The 19,815-nt window shown below is 50.1% G+C and overlaps 1 protein-coding gene across 2 annotated transcripts in view; it reads left to right on the top strand.

Annotated features, from left to right (window-relative positions):
- The first annotated feature begins 1,578 nt into the window (after positions 1-1,578).
- ANK2 (ankyrin 2) overlaps positions 1,579-19,815 on the top strand; it is a 380,102-nt gene continuing 361,865 nt past the window's right edge. The window contains exon 1 of one of the 2 annotated variants that reach the window (XM_066383813.1): positions 1,579-1,837. In XM_066383813.1, the coding sequence (XP_066239910.1) occupies positions 1,766-1,837 (72 nt within the window). In that variant the 5' untranslated portion in view covers positions 1,579-1,765. The remainder of the gene's footprint in view (positions 1,838-19,815) is intronic. The other variant, XM_066383817.1, reaches the window with a different exon arrangement.

A 19,815-nucleotide genomic window follows, 5' to 3' on the forward strand; every position in this document is an offset into this window, starting at 1 on the left:
GAGCGTGGGCTCATCTGGTTTGAGCAAAGCTCACCAGCTTGGACCCAAGGTTGCTGGCTTGAGCAAGGGGTTACTTGGTCTGCTGTAGCCCCACGGTCAAGGCATATATGAGAAAGCAATCAATGAACAACTAAGGTATTGCAACGAAAAACTAATGATTGATGCTTCTCATCTCTCTCTGTTCCTGTCTGCTGTCTGTCCCTATCTATCCCTCTCTCTGACTCTCACTCTGTTTCTGTAAAAAAAAAAAAAAAAAAAAAAAAAAAAGAAAGAAAGAAAAGAGAAAGGAATCAACCAATGAGTGCATGGATAGCTGGAACAGCAAATCAGTATCTCTCTCCTCCCTCTGAAATCAATCAACAATTTTTGTGTTTTTAAAGAGCATCGTTATGCACAGGTTAAGTTGGAATCTTCTGGACATCCAGATGGAGGCGGAGGGGTTGGCAACAGAAGATGGGGAAAGATGATACTCGTTTGGGAATACGTATTAACTACAGATGTCTTGACAGCCATGAACTGAATGTGATCAACAAGGGAGTGAGTGCAGAGAGAAGAAAAGCACTGAATGCTGATTAAAGTTTTGATGAAGGGAGAAAGAATGGTGTCCAGAGGCTATGGGAAGACATCTGCAAGAAGAAAGACATGATTGAGAGGAGAGAGGGTTGGGGGGAGAGAGAGATAGTTTAGAGGTCAAAGCCAAGTGAGGACTGAGAGTTGATCATTAGATTTTGTGGCACAGATCCCTGGGGACCTGAAGTCAGGAGAAATGCAGGAAACCTGAGTGGCATGAGCTGGAGGGAGGGTCTGACCCCTAGGGGAAGAGCTGCGGGTGGGGGTCAGAGGACTGGAGCAGTAGCTGGGGCAGGGGACTGGGGGGGGGGGGGGAGGGGAGGAAGGCCTGTGTTAAAAAGGGAGTTATTTGTATGCAGATCCATAAGAAAGGGGCTATCCATCTCCTGAGGGTCGTTTTACCTGTAAAAAGCAAGTCATCCCCACCTCAATGGGGCAGTGGTCACTTCACCAGTGTCCCGGAGACATGGCAATGCCCACAGGCTCACCTTGTTCAGGTTCTCACACAGACTGAGGTCGCCAAAGAAGGGTTCTGTCCTCACTTGTGTCCTTACTTCACAGGGGACAGAGGACATCTGCCTAATGAGGACAGGAAGTTTCTGCTTTGTCACAGTGCGGAAGGTGAGAGGCAGGGACTCCCAAATGTCAGAGACACGGACATGGCCATGCCTGACAGGGTGGAGATCCCACCTGCAGTTCACACTGTGCTCACCCCATAAACCAATTCCTCCTTATGGCTGGGATGGTGTGCAAACCAAGTGTGCCTGCTGCAGGGTGTGCACAAGAGTGTGGATGATGAGTGTGAATGGAGTGTGGGTCAGAGTGAGTGTGAATGGAGTGACTGTGGATGGATGGAGGGTGGAAGGTGCAGTGAGTGTGCACGGAGGAGACGGTGTGCACGGGAGCGAGTGTGCTGGAGGCGCGCGGAACCTCCCTGCCCCGCCCCGGCGCGGGCGCGTGTCTGGAGCGGTCCATGCGCTGGGCGTCCCCGGCGGGGCAGCAGCGAGAGCAGCCTCACCCCCGGCCATTCTCGCGTCCGGCCCGCAGCACCCGGTCACACCGGCGCGTCCCGGTCCAGGCTCCAGCCGCAGCGAGGCGGCGGGCGCGCAGGACCTCGGGCAGGACCGCGGCGGATCTGTCTGCGGCACGGGAGGAGGAGTGCGCGCCGGGGGGCCAGGCGGGGCCCTGGAGGAGGATGGCGTCGCCCCCCGCCCCAGCCTCGGGAGACGAGGCCCGCACCCCGCCGAGCCCCTCGCGGATGCGTCAGGTGGGTGCGCAGTGCGGCTTGTGTCCTCGCCCAGGGCGATCGCGGGCGACCCGAACCCGGACCCGGACCCGGACCCGGACCCAGATCCGGGCCCAGACCCGCACCTGGACCCGCACCGGGACCTCGAGGATGGGCGGCAGGGCTCGCTCACGCTCACAGACACGCCCTTATGCTCACGCTCACAGACACGCCCTTATGCTCACGCTCACGCGCACAGACACACGCATTCCCGCAGACACAGACACACGCGTATACACCCGCTCGTACGCACAGGCGGACACGTCACACTCACAGGGACACACGTTCACGGTGCTCCAGGTGCACACCCAGCTGTCACATGACGGCCGGACCTGCCCTGTCACCAGGAGCCTGGGGCGTCCTCCGGGGACACGCACCCAGACCCACGTCCCCCGAGGGCTTGCAAAGGGACCCTGGAGGCACTCAGTGTCCCCGCAGGAAACGGAGCCTCGTCCCCAGAGCCAAGCCAGGTCTCAGCTTCCCAGACCGAGCCCCACGACCAAAACTGGCGGCCGCACGACCGCGAGGACGGTCCCTGCCTGCAGGGAGCTGGCTTCTGGCTGCCGGACTTAGTCTGTTTGCTGCTTGTGTGGCGCTCTGACAGCACGGATCCTCCCTCTGGGTGACCTGTGGTTTGGCTGGTGCTCCTGCTGCCACCGCCGGAACCACAGCGTCAGCGATGAGGGTCTACCCGCGGGCAGCGTGGAGTGTGATGTGCGCCACTGGCTGCGAGGGGCAGCCGTGCGCTCCTGCTCAGAATCGGGCTGCAGTGCCCGATGGAGCCTGTCTGGGCAGGAAGGTCGTGCCTCTGGGCAGGAAGGTCGTGCCTCTGGGCAGGAAGGTCGTGCCGGCAGGGTAGCCTTTCTTGAGGGCAGTGTGGAAATTTTGAAGAATTCCAGGGGCTTTAGAATTTATGAACACGGGACAGTAAAGTTTGGTTGACACTTAACAAGGTCTGTGCCATATTTGGATTTTAACATGTATAGGTGGTTTTTTCAGAGATAACTTTTGCTTATGTGTATTGTTTTGTGCAAACTAAAAAATAATGTGTGCTTTTTAAATTTCTTTTGGCACTCTGTATCCAAAGGAAAAAAAAATTGGTTAGTGTTTTAAATCCTTAAAGGATCCCAGACTAATTTTAAGACAATGCATTTTTAGTTGTACTTGGAGCTATTCTTCCCTGAAGTAGTATGGTAACAGGCATCATTGAATTTGTATTTGTGACATTTATGCATCTAAGAATGATGGTGAAATTATTGCTGTTTTCATTATAAGAGAAATCACCTTCTATGCAAAACATTTTTATGTCTATGTGGCTAAATATTTATATAGGTATGTAAGTGTGTGTGTATGTATGTATACTTATATAAGCATTGAAGAAGTAAGCTATGTTGATATACATAGAATATATCACTCAAAAATATCTCTGAGGTCTCATTCTAGATCTAGAACACTCTTTGACCCGAGAAGGAGTGTGGGCAAAAGCCGTCACTAGAAAGTATTGGCAGGAAAGATCACTGCTGTTTTGCAGAGTGGACACTGATGAGAAGACTTCAGAATTAGAAGCTGCAGCATCCCATGTAACCACACCCTCCACTTGGATTTCATATATACGCCCTTACAGAGGCATGCTGTTGTCATTGGTCATTGATTAGCAGGGGATGGAGAAATGGGCTGCTGGGATTGCTGGCCAATCCAGTCCACTGGATTCATCCGGGCTGGTGGCCCAGAAGTGCTGACACCCTCTGAACCAAGTCACTATTGGCCTGCATATCATTTTGAGCAAATTAGAAAAAGAAATAAAAGAAAGGGTGTTTTCCTATGAAGTGATGAAATATTTAGGTCCCAGTCACAGTGTATTTTATTTTATATATAATATATATACATTTTATTGATTGATTTTAGAAAGAGACATCGATTTATTGTTTCACACATTCATGCATTCACCAGTTGATTCTTTAAAACATTTTTAATTTTATTTTTTAAATTTCTATTTATTGATTTTAGTGAGAGAGGAAGAGAGAGAGAGAGAGAGAGAGAGAGAGAGAACATCAAGCTGTTCTAGTATGTGCCTTGACTGGGGATTGAACCAGCAACCTCTGTGCTTCCGGACAATGCTCTAACCAACTGAGCCAGGGTGATTCTTTTTAAATTTTTATTTATTGATTTGAGTGAGATAGAGAGAAATATCAATCTTTTGTTCCACTTATTTATGCATTTATTGGTTGACTTCTACCTGTGCCCTGACTGGGGATTGAACCTGCAACCTTTGTGTATCAGTACAACCTAACCAACAGAGCTACCTGGCCAGGGCTCACAGTATGTATTTTAAATGTGTCACTGTTTCTCAGACATATTACTCCTTGTTTTTTAGTAATAATTTTTCAAATCAATTATGGGTTGAATCAGAATTGATTTAAAATCTGAATTGTTTTCCTCTTTGTAAGCCATGGCTGAGCGACTAGGTCTAATTGGAAAAGCACAGAAGTCCACAGGGTGAAAGGTGTCACTTAAAGACCTGTGGATTTTAATAGCACGTGGCTTTATCAGTCATCATTTTAATTATATTTGGAAATTTAAAGATTAACATATTAAGAAAGTCTTTTGGTGACTATAAATAGGACTAATAGGTAAATTAGTATATCTGACTACTGATTTCTATGAAAATGTGTTAGGTGAAGATTCATTTGTCCAACAAACTCTTATGCAGCACCAAGTAATGTTTACCCTAAAGCAGGGGTCGGGAACTTGTGGCTCGCGAGCCAGATGTGGCTCTTTTGATGGCTGCGTCTGGCTTGCAGACAAATCTTTAATAAAAAAATAATAACATTAAAAATATAAAACATTTTCATGTATTACAAGCCATTCATTTCCTACTGCTCATGTTCATGGTTGCGGGTGGCTGGAGCCAATCACAGCTGTCCTCCGGGACAACACCAAATTTTTATTGGATAATGCATAATATACACGGGTTGTTGTATGGCTCTCACGGAATTACATTTTTAAATATGTAGCATTCATGGCTCTCTCAGCTAAAAAGTTTCCTGACCCCTGCCCTAAAGTGAAAAAATGAAGAGAACAAAAATCTTACCCATGACCAGGTGTAGGTATTTTTAATAAAGACAGCTATTAAAATATTTGGCTTGAATTGTTTATAGGGTCCTTTCAACATTATTTTAAAAAAAAATTTGTTTTGATTATTCCTGTAATAATAAGCATGAAAATAATCCCTAAATTTGCATAGACCTACAAAAACACTGTATAACTAAATTTGTTTGCATCTGTTTGATATATTTCTTATGTATTTTAATTACTTACTATATTTTGAGGTCTGGCCTGTGGTGGCACAGTGTAAAAATATCAACTGACATATTTGCATGAGTTCATTTCTGGATTCTCTCCTCTGGATTGAGATATTATGTGAGATTTCCAGATTTTAGAAAAGTCTGCATCATGTAATTTTAAAGAATATGTTCATGATGATAATATGCTCTTGGCTGTGTTTTTAAAAATACTTACATCATTTCCAGTCAAACATCCTGGGTTAGGTAGGAGGCAAGTCCTCATGCCTAGGAGGGAAGCCGTTTACGAGAGTGAAATGTATACAATAACATTATAGCAGGAGCACGTGAGGAGGAGAGACAGGGTTATGTCACATGTGTGCCCTGCCCGGTGAGTACACAGCTTCTACAGGCTGCACGGAAACAGCCTGCAGTCGGCTGTGTGGAGATGAGCACTGAGGACTTTCATTCCCCACAGGAAGATCAGTGTGTCCTGTTTCATAGAGTTATTATATGGGCAGATCTCAATGCACCAAGGAGCTGATTATCGGTTCCTAGTGATACTACCACCTTGAGTTCAGCAGTCTGTAGGCCTTGCTTTTATTGTAAGATTTATCCACACAGTGTCAGTTGGTTATTGCCAGTGCAGACCACCTGAGACAGCGGTTTCAAAGGGGGTAATCACATGCTGTCCTCACTCATCTGAGGTTTGAGGTGGGGAAGACATTGGGGTCCGCTCTGGTGACTGCAGGCTGGAGAGGACCCAGGGGCTGGGGCTGTAGTCTTCTGACGTTGCTCTGTTGCAACCAGAGCCATTCTAGCGCCTGAGGTGGAGGCCACAGAGCCATCCTCAGTTAGTCCACCTGCAGGCCCAGGGCTCAGTGCCGGTAGGCATATTCTCCACGTGGTGACTGGCTGCTGAGAAGTCACGGCAGGAAGAAACGGCATCTCTGTGACCTGTCCGTGGCAATCACACAGGGTCCTGTTGGCCCTCCCCTGTTGGTCAAGGCTGTCACGGAGGTTCAGTCCGGTTTGGGCGTGCAGGGGGACACCACCCTGGTCATCTCTGAAGGGATGGATATCGACGTCACGGTGTCAGAACAGCAGTGGTTTGTGATCCCGGTCACATCTGACAACACGTGCCATGAGAGTGAGGGCTGAACACATGTGGAGTCAGCTGGTACACACAGCACATCATTGTGTCACGGATCGGGAGGTGACACAGATGTGACAGGAACCAGTTAAATAAGCATTTCGCAGGAAGTATTCCCCATGACATGCAAACACCGTGATTTTCCTCTTCCCTGACTTTCACACGCTCAGCCGTCCTGGGTGTGGGTTCTGCCCTTGGAGTTTGGGGGCTGTCACAGAGCACAAGCGGCCCTGGACGGTGGACCGTTCATTGTGGGCCTCACTGGCCGCTCCTGTTTTACCGACTGAGGGGTCCTGGGGCCAGTGCTCCATCCTCGAACTATGCCCCGAGCAGCCAGGACCCAGAATGTCCTGTCCCAGAGGTCTGTAGTCCACGGCCTGGGCTGTCCTCTCTGGGCCTGATGGCAGCCAGTATGTCCCTGCTGTGGGTGCGTGTTGTGGATGGTGCGGTGCGGACAGAGCTTGACAGTGAGGCTGTGAGTCCACGTGTCTTGTGCAAAGTCTGTGTTAGTTGCTGACCAGACATATGGCCTCCGGCAAGCTGCTGACCTGTCTGTGCCTTGTTTCTTCACTTGCAAGGTGAGGGTCATGGCAGGACCCACGGCATGCAGTGAGTCTGAGGATAAATGATGCAGCCTGGAGGTTGGGGTGCTGACCCCCAGTCAGTTAAAATCCATCTATAACTTTTGACTCCCCAAAACTTAACTACAGTAACCCTCAGTGTCTGAGGGGATCAGCTCCAGGACCCTCCCACCCCCGGGGATACCAGAGTCTACGATGCTCAAGCCCCTGTATAAAGTGACGTAAGATAGGCTTACACTTGGACCTCCACGTCTCCAACTCCCAACCGCAGACTGAAAATAGTGTCTATTAGAAAAACATCACCTATATGCAGACCGGTGCCCTTCAGACCATGTTGTTCAAGGTCAGCGCTGTAGTTTCCTCCATCCAGTCGCTCATGCCTGGCACTTGATAAACACTGGTAACTTCAGCTATGGGTACAGGATGCATGTTAATAAAGGTCAGCCCCCCACCCCCAGGAGAAGGAGAGATGTCATCCTCCCCAGGCATGGACAGAGACAGCACAAGTCAGGCTTGAACGGCTGCCCTGGGTGCGTTTGAGTAATTCTGAGTAAAGAAATAATTTAATCTTGCTAAGCCTTACCTTTGTAATCTATAAAATGCAAGTAATTATCATTCTATCTCATAAGTTCATTATTAAACCCTAATGACTATTTGTGCAAGTACTTACTAAATGACAAAATATTATAGTCATATACTTTTTTGTGAAAAACTGCGTAACTTTGTAAAAGGCAAAAGATTTATGCGATCTGAGAGAAACAAGAGCATAAACTGCATAACTTTGAATGTGTGCTAAGCATCGTGGTTAACTAAATGAACATTATTCTAACAGTTTATAAACATAATTCTACTGCACTTTATTTTAAAATTGAAGAAGTCATATAAAAATGTTGTGATGCCCTGACTGGTTGGCTCAGCAGTAGAGCATCGGCCCCATGTGTGGAAGTCCCAGGTTTAATTCCCAGTCAGGGCACACAGGAAAAGTGCCCATCTGCTTCTCCACCCTTTCCCCTTCTCTTTCTCTTTCTCTCCTCCTCCCGCAGCCATGGCTCGGTTTAAGCAAGTTGACCTCAGCACTCAGGAGGGCTCCATGGCCTCACCTCAGGCACTAAAATAGCTCAGTTGCTGAGCAACAGAGCAACAGCCTCAGATGGGCAGAACATTGCCCAGTATGGGGGTGTGATGGGTGGATCCTGGTTCAGGGAACATGCGGGAGTCTGTCTCTCTGCCTCCCCACTTCTCACTTCAGAAAAATGTTTAAAAAAGAAAGAAAAAAAATGTAGTGATAGCTTCTTATTGAAGATGGGTATACATGAAAAGTAACCCTTACCTCAGTGTCACGGTCCCTTCTTACGTGTTCCCTCTAGAAATGGAGATACTCTGTGTTTGCAGAAAGGTTTACATGTGTGCACACTCCTCCTCTCATTATGTGAGTGGGGGGCCTCCTCGCCCCACACATTGCTGATGTCCTGCGTCGTTTGTAAGAATGTACCGCTGCTCTTTCATGTTGAGTCATTCTCTTCCCTTTCGGTCCAGCTCCAGGTTATTTTACGGGATGAACGCATCACACCTCATTCCACGCTTTGTGGGTGGACGTCAGGCTGTCTCGGTGTTTTGCTACAGTGCACATCTTTCATATTTGTATTTATGGTGTGTGGTATGGGGGGGTCTTTGAACACACGTACTGGCAGATAACTTCTCAGAAGTATAACTGTGGGATCAAAGGCTACTTTCTCTCCCCTCACCTCTGAGGACTATATTCAACAATGTAGAGACGCCCAAGGAACAAACTGCTTTACTTCAAGTGTGGTCTCGGGCACTCTGTGTTCTTGAGGAGTGAGTGCTTGAAGACTGAGGCCTATAACAGATGGGAACGCTGACCTCCCACAAGTCAGAGCTCAGGCCAGTCCAGCGGGTGCACCCTGCGGACCCCCCACAGGTCAGAGCTCAGGCCAGTCCAGCGGGTGCACCCTGCGGACCCCCCACAGGTCAGAGCTCAGTCCAGTCCAGCGGGTGCACCCTGCGGACCCCCCACAGGTCAGAGCTCAGGCCAGTCCAGCCGTTGCATCCTGCTCTGGAGAAGGCGTGATCCTGCAGTAGTGGCATCAGGCCCGTGGTGAGCCTGGGAGCAGGATGGACAGCAAGATGGAGGAACACACCGGGGTCAGTGGGGCTGCAAGAGTTTGGGCAGGTGTGGCAGAATGGACCGAGTCTGACAGGGAGTGACAGGATAAGGAGTCTTCAGGTCAAGAGAGAACAGCATGGAAACAGGAGGGAGAACCCTGGCGGGCAGGTGACAGTGACTGTCCCGCTGGCCAGGAGGGGTCTGTGGAGGACCACTGGGGTGACATCAGGGTAAGGGTGCTTCCTGCTGGGCTTCGCTCTGGGTCCTCCTCCCTCCCATTCCCGGTCAAACCTACCTTCGTACAAAATCTTCATCACCACCCGCTAAATGGAACTTCTGGGGCTGTTGCTGCTCATAGGGACTTCAGCTGAAGGAATGATTTATTAAAAGGCCAGACAACAAAAGATTTACAGTCAGAGCTCTCGCTAAGACCCTCTGCAAATGCAACAGAGAAACCTGGGACCTCAGTGAGCGCTGTGATAAATGTTGCTGGTTGGACGTGGCTCATTTGAGCAGCGGAATCTTGACTAAAATCTGGATATTAGACCAGGCGTCTTTTTATAACAATGCTTGGAAGAAGTTCTTTAATTCCGGACTTTACAAAGGTAGTGCAAGGATTCACAGGGAATAATGGAACTCCCGAATAGGATGACAGTTACACGCGTTTAAAGATACAATAACTTAAATGTATCCTTTGGTGTGAAATTCTTTTCCTTCCTTCCAAACAGCCTGGCCACATTCTGAACCCTTGTTCTAGGACATTATCACTATTTGCATAGTAATCTTATTTCATGCTCCTGTGATTTAATTTAAAAATGATTAATTTAACTTAATTTAATTTTAAAATGAATTTAAATGTTGTTTACTGTATGAGATCGTGTCATCTGACTTCTGGGGTTTCCGTCATTTCAGAGCCTCCACCGTTCTGTCCCCGTGACCTGGTGATACCTCTGTGGTCCGTTCCCTCTGTTTTGAATGTGTGCATTTGGCCGCCGTCACCTCTGGGAGCTGCAGGGGACGGGAGGGATGTTTCGCCTTTCAGCTTCCTGGGTCATTCTTGACTAGATTCAGGCTGAGAACAGACCCTTCAGGCAGCATGCAGATGGCTGGCACGCCTGGGTCACCATCTCCGTGAGGGGAAGCAAACCCTGGCAGGTGCCCAGGTCAGGGGATGGCAGGAGGGGAACTGCCCTGCTGGCAGGGGGCTGGCATCCCAGCTGACCAAGGTCAAAGAGGCAGCGGGGGTGTTTCCCCTGGTAATGAAATTAAATATCCTTTTAATTTCATGAAAACTCTGAAGTCAGTTTTGTTCTTCTCGGGGCTCTGTCTCATGTGGGTGACCGTGGCGCCGTCCATCTCAGGTCCTACGCCCTGTCTGTGCACAAGTGGTCGGTCTCCATGCCGGGTGGTGGCTGTCCAGCCGCTCTGGCCTTCAAAGCCAGGCTCCTAGAAATGCAATTTTTCAAACCCATTAACCTTGATCCAACTCGATGGCAGCAAATGTGGAAGGATCACATCATTTTCCTGGGCCATGTGCTCTAACATAAATTGGATTTGACCCTTTCTTTTAGACTGTTCTCCAGGGTCAGCTGAGTAAACAAAAAGGTTTCGTGAAACCTCAGCTTCTCTGTCGACATCCGTCTCTGCGTTTAATGTCACAGGGTTGTTTTACTCCAGTCGGTTTACAGGTCAGCGGGCTCGGTTTCCCTCCCGGGAGCCGGGTTTACCTGGTGTAACGAGCCTCCCGCCCCACTTACGGGACAGCTGCACCCGGAGCTGTCAGACGCCCAGTGTGGAGGGCGCGGGGCCGCACAGGGAAGGACAGCAGATGTGTTTACCTCAGACTGGGTGGACTGCTTGCTCTCGTCGTTGTACTGGTTTATAAAGAAAAATATTTGCAAATTTGCATGATTGTACATTGAGCATAGTTATCTTCCCTGGCGTTTAGAGAGCCTTGCTGGCAGGGCTCAGTTTATTTAGACACCGATGAATAAATATTTACTTTAAGAAAATGTGTGTTTGTAAATATAAGAAGCTGACAGGTACCAGGGTTGTGATTAAATCAGAGTGGTAACTGGATGAGAGTCCCGTATGTGAGAGTCCCATGTGCCAGCTAGAACAGCCTCCCTCCCTCTTCGCGGGAGCCTGGGTTCTTGCGTCGCTGGCTGAATTCTTTCCTCAGAGAGGAGAGAGAGCTCCATTCCCGAGTGCCTCTGGGTCACCTCCTCCTTAGGTTAGAAGAGAAAACCGGGGGGGGGGGGGCACCTCCACCGCGAAGCACCTTGGTTTCACACACTCTTGCTGTTTTCCTTCCTGTTGGGAGGCGGTGCTCTGAACTGATCGCATCTCCCCCCGGGACTTCCTTCGTCTTTCCCTCAGTGTTTTGTCGTCATCGTCATCGTCATCGTTAAGGGTTATGGCAGCCCAGCCGCTGGGCGAGAAGGCTGCTTGGCTGAAAACTTAGCAAAGAGAGCCCAGTCCTGCAAGCTCCTGTGACCTTTACCTCCCTCCTGGAGCCCGGCCAGGGGACGGCTGGGCACCATTCGTGGTCGGTAGTTCCACTCAGGTCCCGCCTCCCTGGGCCAGACTCTGGGTCGGTCCTTTTCCTGAACGATCTCGTTCCATTCTCCATATGTTCTGTGGGGTAGGTGCAGTCACGATCACTATTTAAACGACTGAAGCTCTGTTGTTAGCTCAGGGTTGCATGCCACGGACATGGCAGGGTGCGGGGGGTTGTCCCGACGCATGTGAGGCACCAGCACAGGTGACCCCACTCCTCACACCAGGTGCAGCGTGAGGGCCTGGAGACCCAGGTGGAAACACTCCCTCCTGGGACAAGGCACCTCCTGGGACAGGGCACAGTGGGGAGCAAGGCAGAGGGTGGAATAGAGGGTGGAATGTGGTGGCTCTGGGGTGGATGGATGCAGCAAGAGCGCAGGGAAGCTGCGGCCTGGAGGAGTGGGGAGAGGAAGGAGAAGGAGGAGCAGGAGGAGTTTGCAGCCTGGTTAAGATGAGGGAAGTCTGGATGGGAGGCCGACAGGAGCATGGAGGGAGCAGGCAGGTGCATGGAGGCATTCCAGAGAGCACCGGGGACATCGCAGGATGGGAGCCGGGGAAGCAGTCAAAAGCCAGGTCAGGAAAAGCCTCCAGGTCCCTCCTAGGGTTTCCAGGCCAGCCGCTCTCGTCCTCACGGCTCCCTCCAGCTTCTCTGATCATTAGACAGGACGGTCTTCAGGGTCTGCTGTCCACCCACGAGTGTCCCCTTTCCCTGTTTGTGCTTCTCCCAGAGCAGCCGTCCACTCTGACGGCCACGTTACTGCTGGGCCTTCTACGTCATTGTCCAGACGCCATCCCTGGACTTCTATGAGCCCCGTTGTGTGCTGCAGGCCCTCAAACTTGACCGTCTAAAGCAGGGGTCCCCAAACTATGGCCCACGGGCCGCATGTGGCCCCCTGAGGCCATTTATCCGGCCCCTGCCGCACTTCCAGAAGGGGCACCTCTTTCATTGGTGGTCAGTGAGAGGAGCACATTGACCATCTCATTAGCCAAAAGCAGGTCCATAGTTCCCGTTGAAATACTGGTCAGTTTGTTGATTTAAATTTACTTGTTCTTTATTTTAAATATTGTATTTGTTACCGTTTTGTTTTTTTTACTTTAAAATAAGATATGTGCAGTATGCATAGGGATTTGTTCATAGTTTCTTTAATAGTCCGGCCCTCCAATGGTCTGAGGGACAGTGAACTGGCCCCCTGTGTAAAAAGTTTGGGGACCCCTGGTCTAAAGGGATCTCAGTGATTGCTCCGCACTCCAGAGAAAGGGGTCTAGAAAGGGGAAAACAGGGTCTGGTTTTATAAGGTACTTTTACCAATGATGGTGTTTCAGAGCACTTTCCTGTGCAGTGGATAACTCACGTACCTGTCGTCTCAGGATTGGGGTGGCAATCGGAAAGGTTGTCATGTCCTGGAAGGCACTTAAACTTGGCTGTGACTTTTAGGGAAGGATGAGGGACATGTGGGTGCAGGAGTTGGCGCTGGCCTACCTGCTGTTTTCCTGAGAAGCACGGGGTTGTGTTAGTGTTCAGGACCCCTGGCCCCTCAGCCCGCCGGCACCTGGGGCTCCTTTCACTCCTTCTGCAGAGGAAGTGGGGTCCAGAGCCCCGAGTTCCAGAGCCCGTGTCCCAGGTTCCGAAGACGGGTCCCTGTGGGGAGGGCAGGGCCAGATGGGGACCCCGGGTGCTCCTCAGACCTGGGTCTCCCTGTGACCGAGATAACATGCCTCTCTCATCCTGGCCCTGGAGAAGGCTGGCCGTGAGCTTTCAGACCGGGCTGGAGGAGACGTGGAGAGTAGGGGAGATGGTGCTAAGTGGCTTTTCCACAGGGGAAAGCAGCGATGAAATGGTGGATCCTGGCCTGACCTGTGGTGGCGCAGTGGGCAAAGCGTCCACCTGGCACGCTAAGGTCACTGATTCAAAACCTCGGGCTTGCCTGGTCATATGGGAGTTGATGCTACCTGCTCCTCCCCAACCCTTTTCTCTTTCTCTCTCTCCCATCTCTAAAAATGAATAAAAATAAATTCTTAAAATAAAAAAAACAATGAATCCTGAACTGAAAGTGTCAGGGTTTATGGTGGCTGGGGCAGCACACGTGTGGGTGTGGTGGGGGTGATATCGATTGACACATTATCAGTCCGTGTGTGAACCCCCTGGGGTCCCACGAAGCCTCTGACCTCTAGCGTGATCTCAGAGAGAGGAGCCTCAGGCAGGGCCTTGTGGTCGGACTGCATTTGTCATCATCCAATGTCGTAGGAAAAGTGTCATCAAGCTTTCAGGCTTTGCTTCATTGAAGCTCTTGTCTTGTTAACTTCTCTGTCCCGAGTCCAGGCCCTGCAGACATGTCTGTGACCTCTGACCGGCTGCCCCTGGGAGCCCCAGGCAGCAGTGGCCCCTGCACATATGACAACGCCTGTGTTGTGTAACTTGTGCTTCCTGCTGGCACTCAGCACTGTGTGTGGACCACCAAACACAAAACACACTCACTCTTTCTGTCCAAATGAGGAAGCTATGGTCCCGGATCTGTCCCTCCCCCACCCTCTCTCTCTCTCACACATACACACACACACACACAGACCACTTAGGCTGCTTCAAGTAGTGGCGTCTTAAAGACATCTGTTGACCAACAAGGAGGCCAGAAGTCACTGGTCCCAGGAGACTTGATTCAGGGACCCAGTGATCGAAGTTTCTGTGACCCTCCTGCTTTGCTGTCCTCAGGTGTCAGCTCTGTCATCCCTCTTGGTCACAAGGCGACTACTGTGTCCCAACCATCGTATCTTCATCTAATGTCCAAAGCAGAAAGCAAGGTTAGGGGAAGGTGGCAGGGGGTGGCCAGGCCTCTCTGGTCTCACCTTTTCTTTATCAGGGAAAAAAGTCTTTCCCAGAAACTATCTTGCAAAAGCCCCGTCACCTCATTGCTAGAACTGGATCCTGTGCCCCAGAGAAACCCTAGGGGTGAAGAAAAAGACACTGTGTGTTGAGCTTGGGGACATTTTCATCCTGAGTGGTGGGGACAATGCAGAGTGGTGTTGAGTAGGCAACGAGCAATGTTGGCTACGCTTTAGAGCTACAATGCGAATTCTAGATCTCATGACCCCAGGATTAATTGACTGGATGTTTACTATTGGGTTTAAAGAATCTTACATTCAATTGGAAGGAAAGATAGTTTTTTGTATTTAGATGTTTTTATGAGGGCTTGATGTGAACTTTGTGGTTAGTGTTTCCATGGTGATCAAATGCATTATCATCTAAGAGCACTTCTTGAGGACCTAACAGTAAAGGACACGGTTTTGATGATGATTACAGAAACACATACATATGTCCTTGACAGTTGCTGGGAGTCTGTTGTTGTTTTTTTTTTACAGAGACAGAGAGAAGAGAGAGAGAGACAGAGAGAGGTACAGATAGGGACAAACAGACAGGAAGGGAGAGGGATGAGAAGCATCAACTCTTTGTTGCAGCTCCTTAGTTGTTCATTGATTGCTTATTGATTGCTTTCTCATATGAGCTCTGACCGGGAGGCTACAGCAGACCAAGTGACCCCTTGCTCAAGCCAGTGACCTTGGGCTTCAAGCCAGTGACCTTTGGGCTCAAGCCAGCAACCATGGGGTTACGTCTATGATCTCATGCTCAAGCCAGCAACCCCACACTCAAGCTGGATGAGCTTGTGCTCAAGCCAGCGATAACCTTGGGGTTTTGAACCTGGGTCCTCCGCATCCCAGTCCGATGCTCTATCCACTGTGCCACTGCCTAGACAGGCACTGGGAGTGTGTTTTAAGAAAACTTATTTAGTCAATGTAACGTGCTCATTACATTACCGAAATTACATCTGGGTTTATTTATTTATTTTAAATTTATTGATTGATTTTGGAGAGAGAGGATAGGAGAGAGAGAGAGAGACAGAAACATGGATCTGTTTATGTATGTGCCCTGACTAGGGATTGAACCCGCAACCTTTGTGTATGGGGATGACACTCAAACCATCCTGATACACCATCTGGCCAGGGCTGAGATTACATCTGGGTTTAAATGTTAAAATAACATCAGTGGAGCCCTGGCTGGTTAGCTCAGTGGCAGAGCGTCGGCCTGGCGTGTGGGAGTCCCGGGTTCGATTCCCGGCCAGGGCACACAGGAGAAGCACCCATCTGCTTCTCCACCCCTCCCCCTCTCCTTCCTCTCTGTCTCTCTCTTCCCCTCCTGCAGCCAAGGCTCCATTGGAGCAAAGTTTGCCCGGGCAATGGGGATGGCTCTGTGGCCTCTGCCTCAGGCGCTAGAATGGCTCTGATTGTGGCAGAGCGACGCCCCAGATGGGCAGAGCATCGCCCCCTGGTGGGCGTGCCGGGTGGATCCTGGTCGGGCGCATGCGGGAGTCTGTCTGACTGCCTCCCCGTTTCCAACTTCAGAAAAATACAAAAAAATAATAATAATAAAATAAAATAACATCAGTGGAGACAGGTTTGGTTTACACTCAAACTTCTACGGGAATCTGTTATAGATGGTCTATATAATAGTTCTTACAATAACTATTATCTTTTCAATTTGAAAAAATAATTATGTTAGGATCAAAAGAAAAATCTTTACTTTGTAATATCAGTAGTTCATCCAACATTATTTATTGGACGCTCATATATGTCAGGCAGTGTGACAGGACTTGGGAAACACACAGTGACCACAGTGAAGTCTGCGGTCATGGGTCCTATAGTCTAGTCAGCAGAGGAGAGAGAAAATAAGGACATAAAGATATATATATACACACACACACACACACGCACGCACACAACACCTCATGCCCATTAAGACAGCTATTATTAAAAAGCAGAAACTGGCCTGACCTGTGGTGGTGCAGTGGATAGAGCATCGACCTGGAACGCTGAGGTCGCCAGTTCAAAACCCCAGGCTTGCCTGGTCAATGCACATATGGGAGTTGATGCTTCCTGCTCCTCCCCCTTCTCTCTCTGTTTCTCTCTCTAAAAATGGATGAATAAATAAATAATTAAAAAAAAACAACAACCTGGAACTAGAATCTCCGTGTGATGCAGCAATTCCATGTCTGGGTGTCTCCACACAAAAGGGTCGACAGCAGGAACGTGAACGGACATCTGCACACCTGCATTTTGAGATGCATTATGGCTGAAAGGTAGAAGCCACCCCAGTGTCCATCCAAGGGTGATGGATAAACAAAGCGTGGTCCATCCAGACAGCGGGATATGGTTCAGTCTGGAAGTGGCAGGAGCCGGCCTGCGGTGGCGCATTGGCAAGGATGTTGACCTGGGATGCTGAGGTCACTGGTTTGAAACTCCGGGCTTGCCCAGTCAAGGCACATAGGACAAGCCATCAATGAAAAATTAAAATGAAGCAGCTATGAGTTGATACATCTTGCTCCCCCACCCCCTCTCTCTTCTCTCTGTGAAATCGATGAATAAAATCTGTAGAATAAATATCAATAAATAAAGTGGGGGGGGGGCAATCCTGACTCCTGCTACAACGCGGACAGACCTCGAGGACACAGTGCTGAGCGAAAGGGGGGTGGGCGTGAGTGTTGAGTGGGTGTGGAGATTCCCTTTGGGAAGAGAAGAGGTCTGGAGACTATTTTACAACCCTGTGAATCTAAACTACTGAACTGTGCGCTTAAAATAGGTAAAACAGCAACTCTTACATATGTTTTACCACAATTTGAAAAATATAAACGAGTGATAAAAGGGCATAAAAAGGGTGAGCCAGGGCCACCCGTGTGGGAGCGCTCGGTGGGCATGGGCTGCTGGTTTATGTCTGGCGGCCACAGGAGACTCCCAGTGGGCACAGCGGGCAAAGACCTGGATCTGGGAAGCAGGGGGCTGGTCTGGGAAGAGCCTTGTCTGGTCAGCAAATGTGAAAGCAGACGAGGGTGGTCAAAGGCCAGGGCGGTGAGTTCCTGGACCCAGGTGCAGGCTGTGGTGCTCAGGACAGTAGGGTTGGCAGATTCCATTTCTGGTGATGGCGCTAGGCGTGTAGAAATGCACCTTGTGTGGACAGACACGGCATTGCGTTTCCCTCTGACAGCAGACACTGTGTCAGTTGTTTGAAAGCAGATGATCACGCCGACCTGAGTTTTACACGGGCTCCCTCCCTAACCTGCTGCAGGCACTGGGCCAGCCCCTAAACTGGTTCCACATGAGTCCTCCCCATCCCCACCCCGACCCCCACCCCGTCTGTCGTTCTTCTAAAGGAAATGCTCTCCAGAAACCACATCACAGAAGAGTGTGTTTATACCCTCTGAGCCAGAAATTAAGCTGCTTTAAGAACTCCGTTATTTTAAAATAGTAAATTCAAAGGTACAGAAATCAAAGTCCAGGTCTTCTGGATTTCAGAATCACAGGTGATTTTCTGTTATAAACATCCCTCTGCACTGACTGTAAACTTCGTGTGTAACAGCGACCCGCACGTGAGACCACAGAGAGTAGCTGTAAGCCTTTGGTGTAGCGAGTTCTCGTGGAAAGACTGCTATGTGAGTCTCGAACCCAAACCTTTTTTTTTTTTTTTTTTTTTGTATTTTTCCAAAGTTGGAAATGGGGAGGCAGACAGACAGACTCCCGCATGCGCCCTACCGGGATCCACCTGGCATGTCCACCAGGGGGCGATGCTCTGCCCATCTTGGGGCGTTGCTCTGCCACAATCAGAGCCATTCTAGCGCCTGAGGCAGAGGCCACAGAGCCATCCTCAGCCCTTGGGCACAAACTTTGCTCCAATGGAGCCTTGGCTGCGGGAGGGGAAGAGAGAGACAGAGAGGAAGGAGAGGGGGAGGGGGGGAGAAGCAGATGGGCGCTTCTCCTGTGTGCCTTGGCCGGGTATTGAACCCGGGACTCCTGCACGCCAGGCTGATGCTCTACCACTGAGCCACCCGGCCAGGGCCCCAAACCTTTTCATGGAACTGAAAAAATAAAAAATAAAACACCCCTTCTAATTATGGCCTAATATGTGACAGGGGAGAGAGCATTAAATTTAGCCTGAAAAGACCAGGCTCGAGGCCAGGTTATGTTTGTCACTAGGAGGAGACCCTTTGGGAAGTTACACATTCTCTCTGAGCCTCTGTTTCTCCACTTGAAAGGAACCTCTACCCAGGATGGCGGGGGTGGGGGGTGGGGTGGGGGTGGGGAAGTGCTCTGCATAGACAGACAGGTCACGCTCAGTGACTGCTGTGAATTACACGCCAGGCATCGGTAACACTGCCGCTCAAATCAGAGTCATTCCTGCACTGACAGTGACCCCTCTCTCTGGTGAGGTGGGGGGCTGGCCAGTTGGGCAGAGACGCTGGCGAATCTTGGATCTGTGTTTCCCAGGCGGGCAGACGGGCCACATGCTCACTTGAGGAGAAGCCACCATGAACTCAGTTCTTTTGAAAACGTAAATGTAGTGTCGTGGAACGTTCCCAAATCAGAGAAAGGGCTGTCGTATAATTAATTACATCAGGATGTATGGTGTGGGGGCTAAACAACATTTATACCTTCCCTTCCACATTCCAAGTTCTTCCTGGCTGGGCTAATCACCAAATTAACAGAGACAGATTAACCCGGAGAAAATCCACGTGTAATATGTGTGTCCGGGGTCACGCGAAGTCCATGGGAATTCCTAGAGACGGCGAGGCGCCAGTGGGGACAGAGGACATTTTGGACAAAGGAGGAAAGCGAGGTGGGGGTTGGACAGGGGAGACGGAGGGTGTGAGGTTTCGGAGGGAGAGAGAACGGCTTACAGGTCGTTGAGAAAGAGGGGACACAGGGCAGGAAAAGCGCTCCAGGTGACTCAGAATCTCAGGGACACAGCGGGTGGCCAGCCACTGGGCCCACCTGAAGCCCTTTTGTTTACCACACTTAATTCAGATGAGGCTCATGCTGCATCCTGAGGTCTCCTTCAGAAGCAGGTTTCTGTCTTCATCTCCTGGGCAGGAAGGGGGAGGGTCAAAGCTTTTTTCTGAGTCTTTTGTTTCTTAACAACAAGCTGAACATGAACGTCCCTGAAGGACAGCTTCAGAGTGGCAGAATTTTGGACCCTTGAGCAGTCGCTAGCATCTGCGTGTTTTGTTACCTGGTGCTCACCGAGTGCCGTTGCGGTCACAGGCCTCCGTGGGCTGGGCCGCAGTGTCAGGATACCCAGGAGCCGAGGACCGCGCACAGCTGGCTGGAAGACTGGCAAAGGCTACTACACAGCCTGACCCCTGGCCACACGGTACCTCCGTGCTCACAGTGACTCCATAACGTGGCCTTTCCCCAGTTCACAGGTGGAGGAACCAAGGCCAGAA

The sequence above is a fragment of the Saccopteryx leptura genome, chromosome 1, assembly GCF_036850995.1.
Source record: "Saccopteryx leptura isolate mSacLep1 chromosome 1, mSacLep1_pri_phased_curated, whole genome shotgun sequence".
In the NCBI taxonomy this organism is placed as follows: Eukaryota; Metazoa; Chordata; class Mammalia; order Chiroptera; family Emballonuridae; genus Saccopteryx; species Saccopteryx leptura.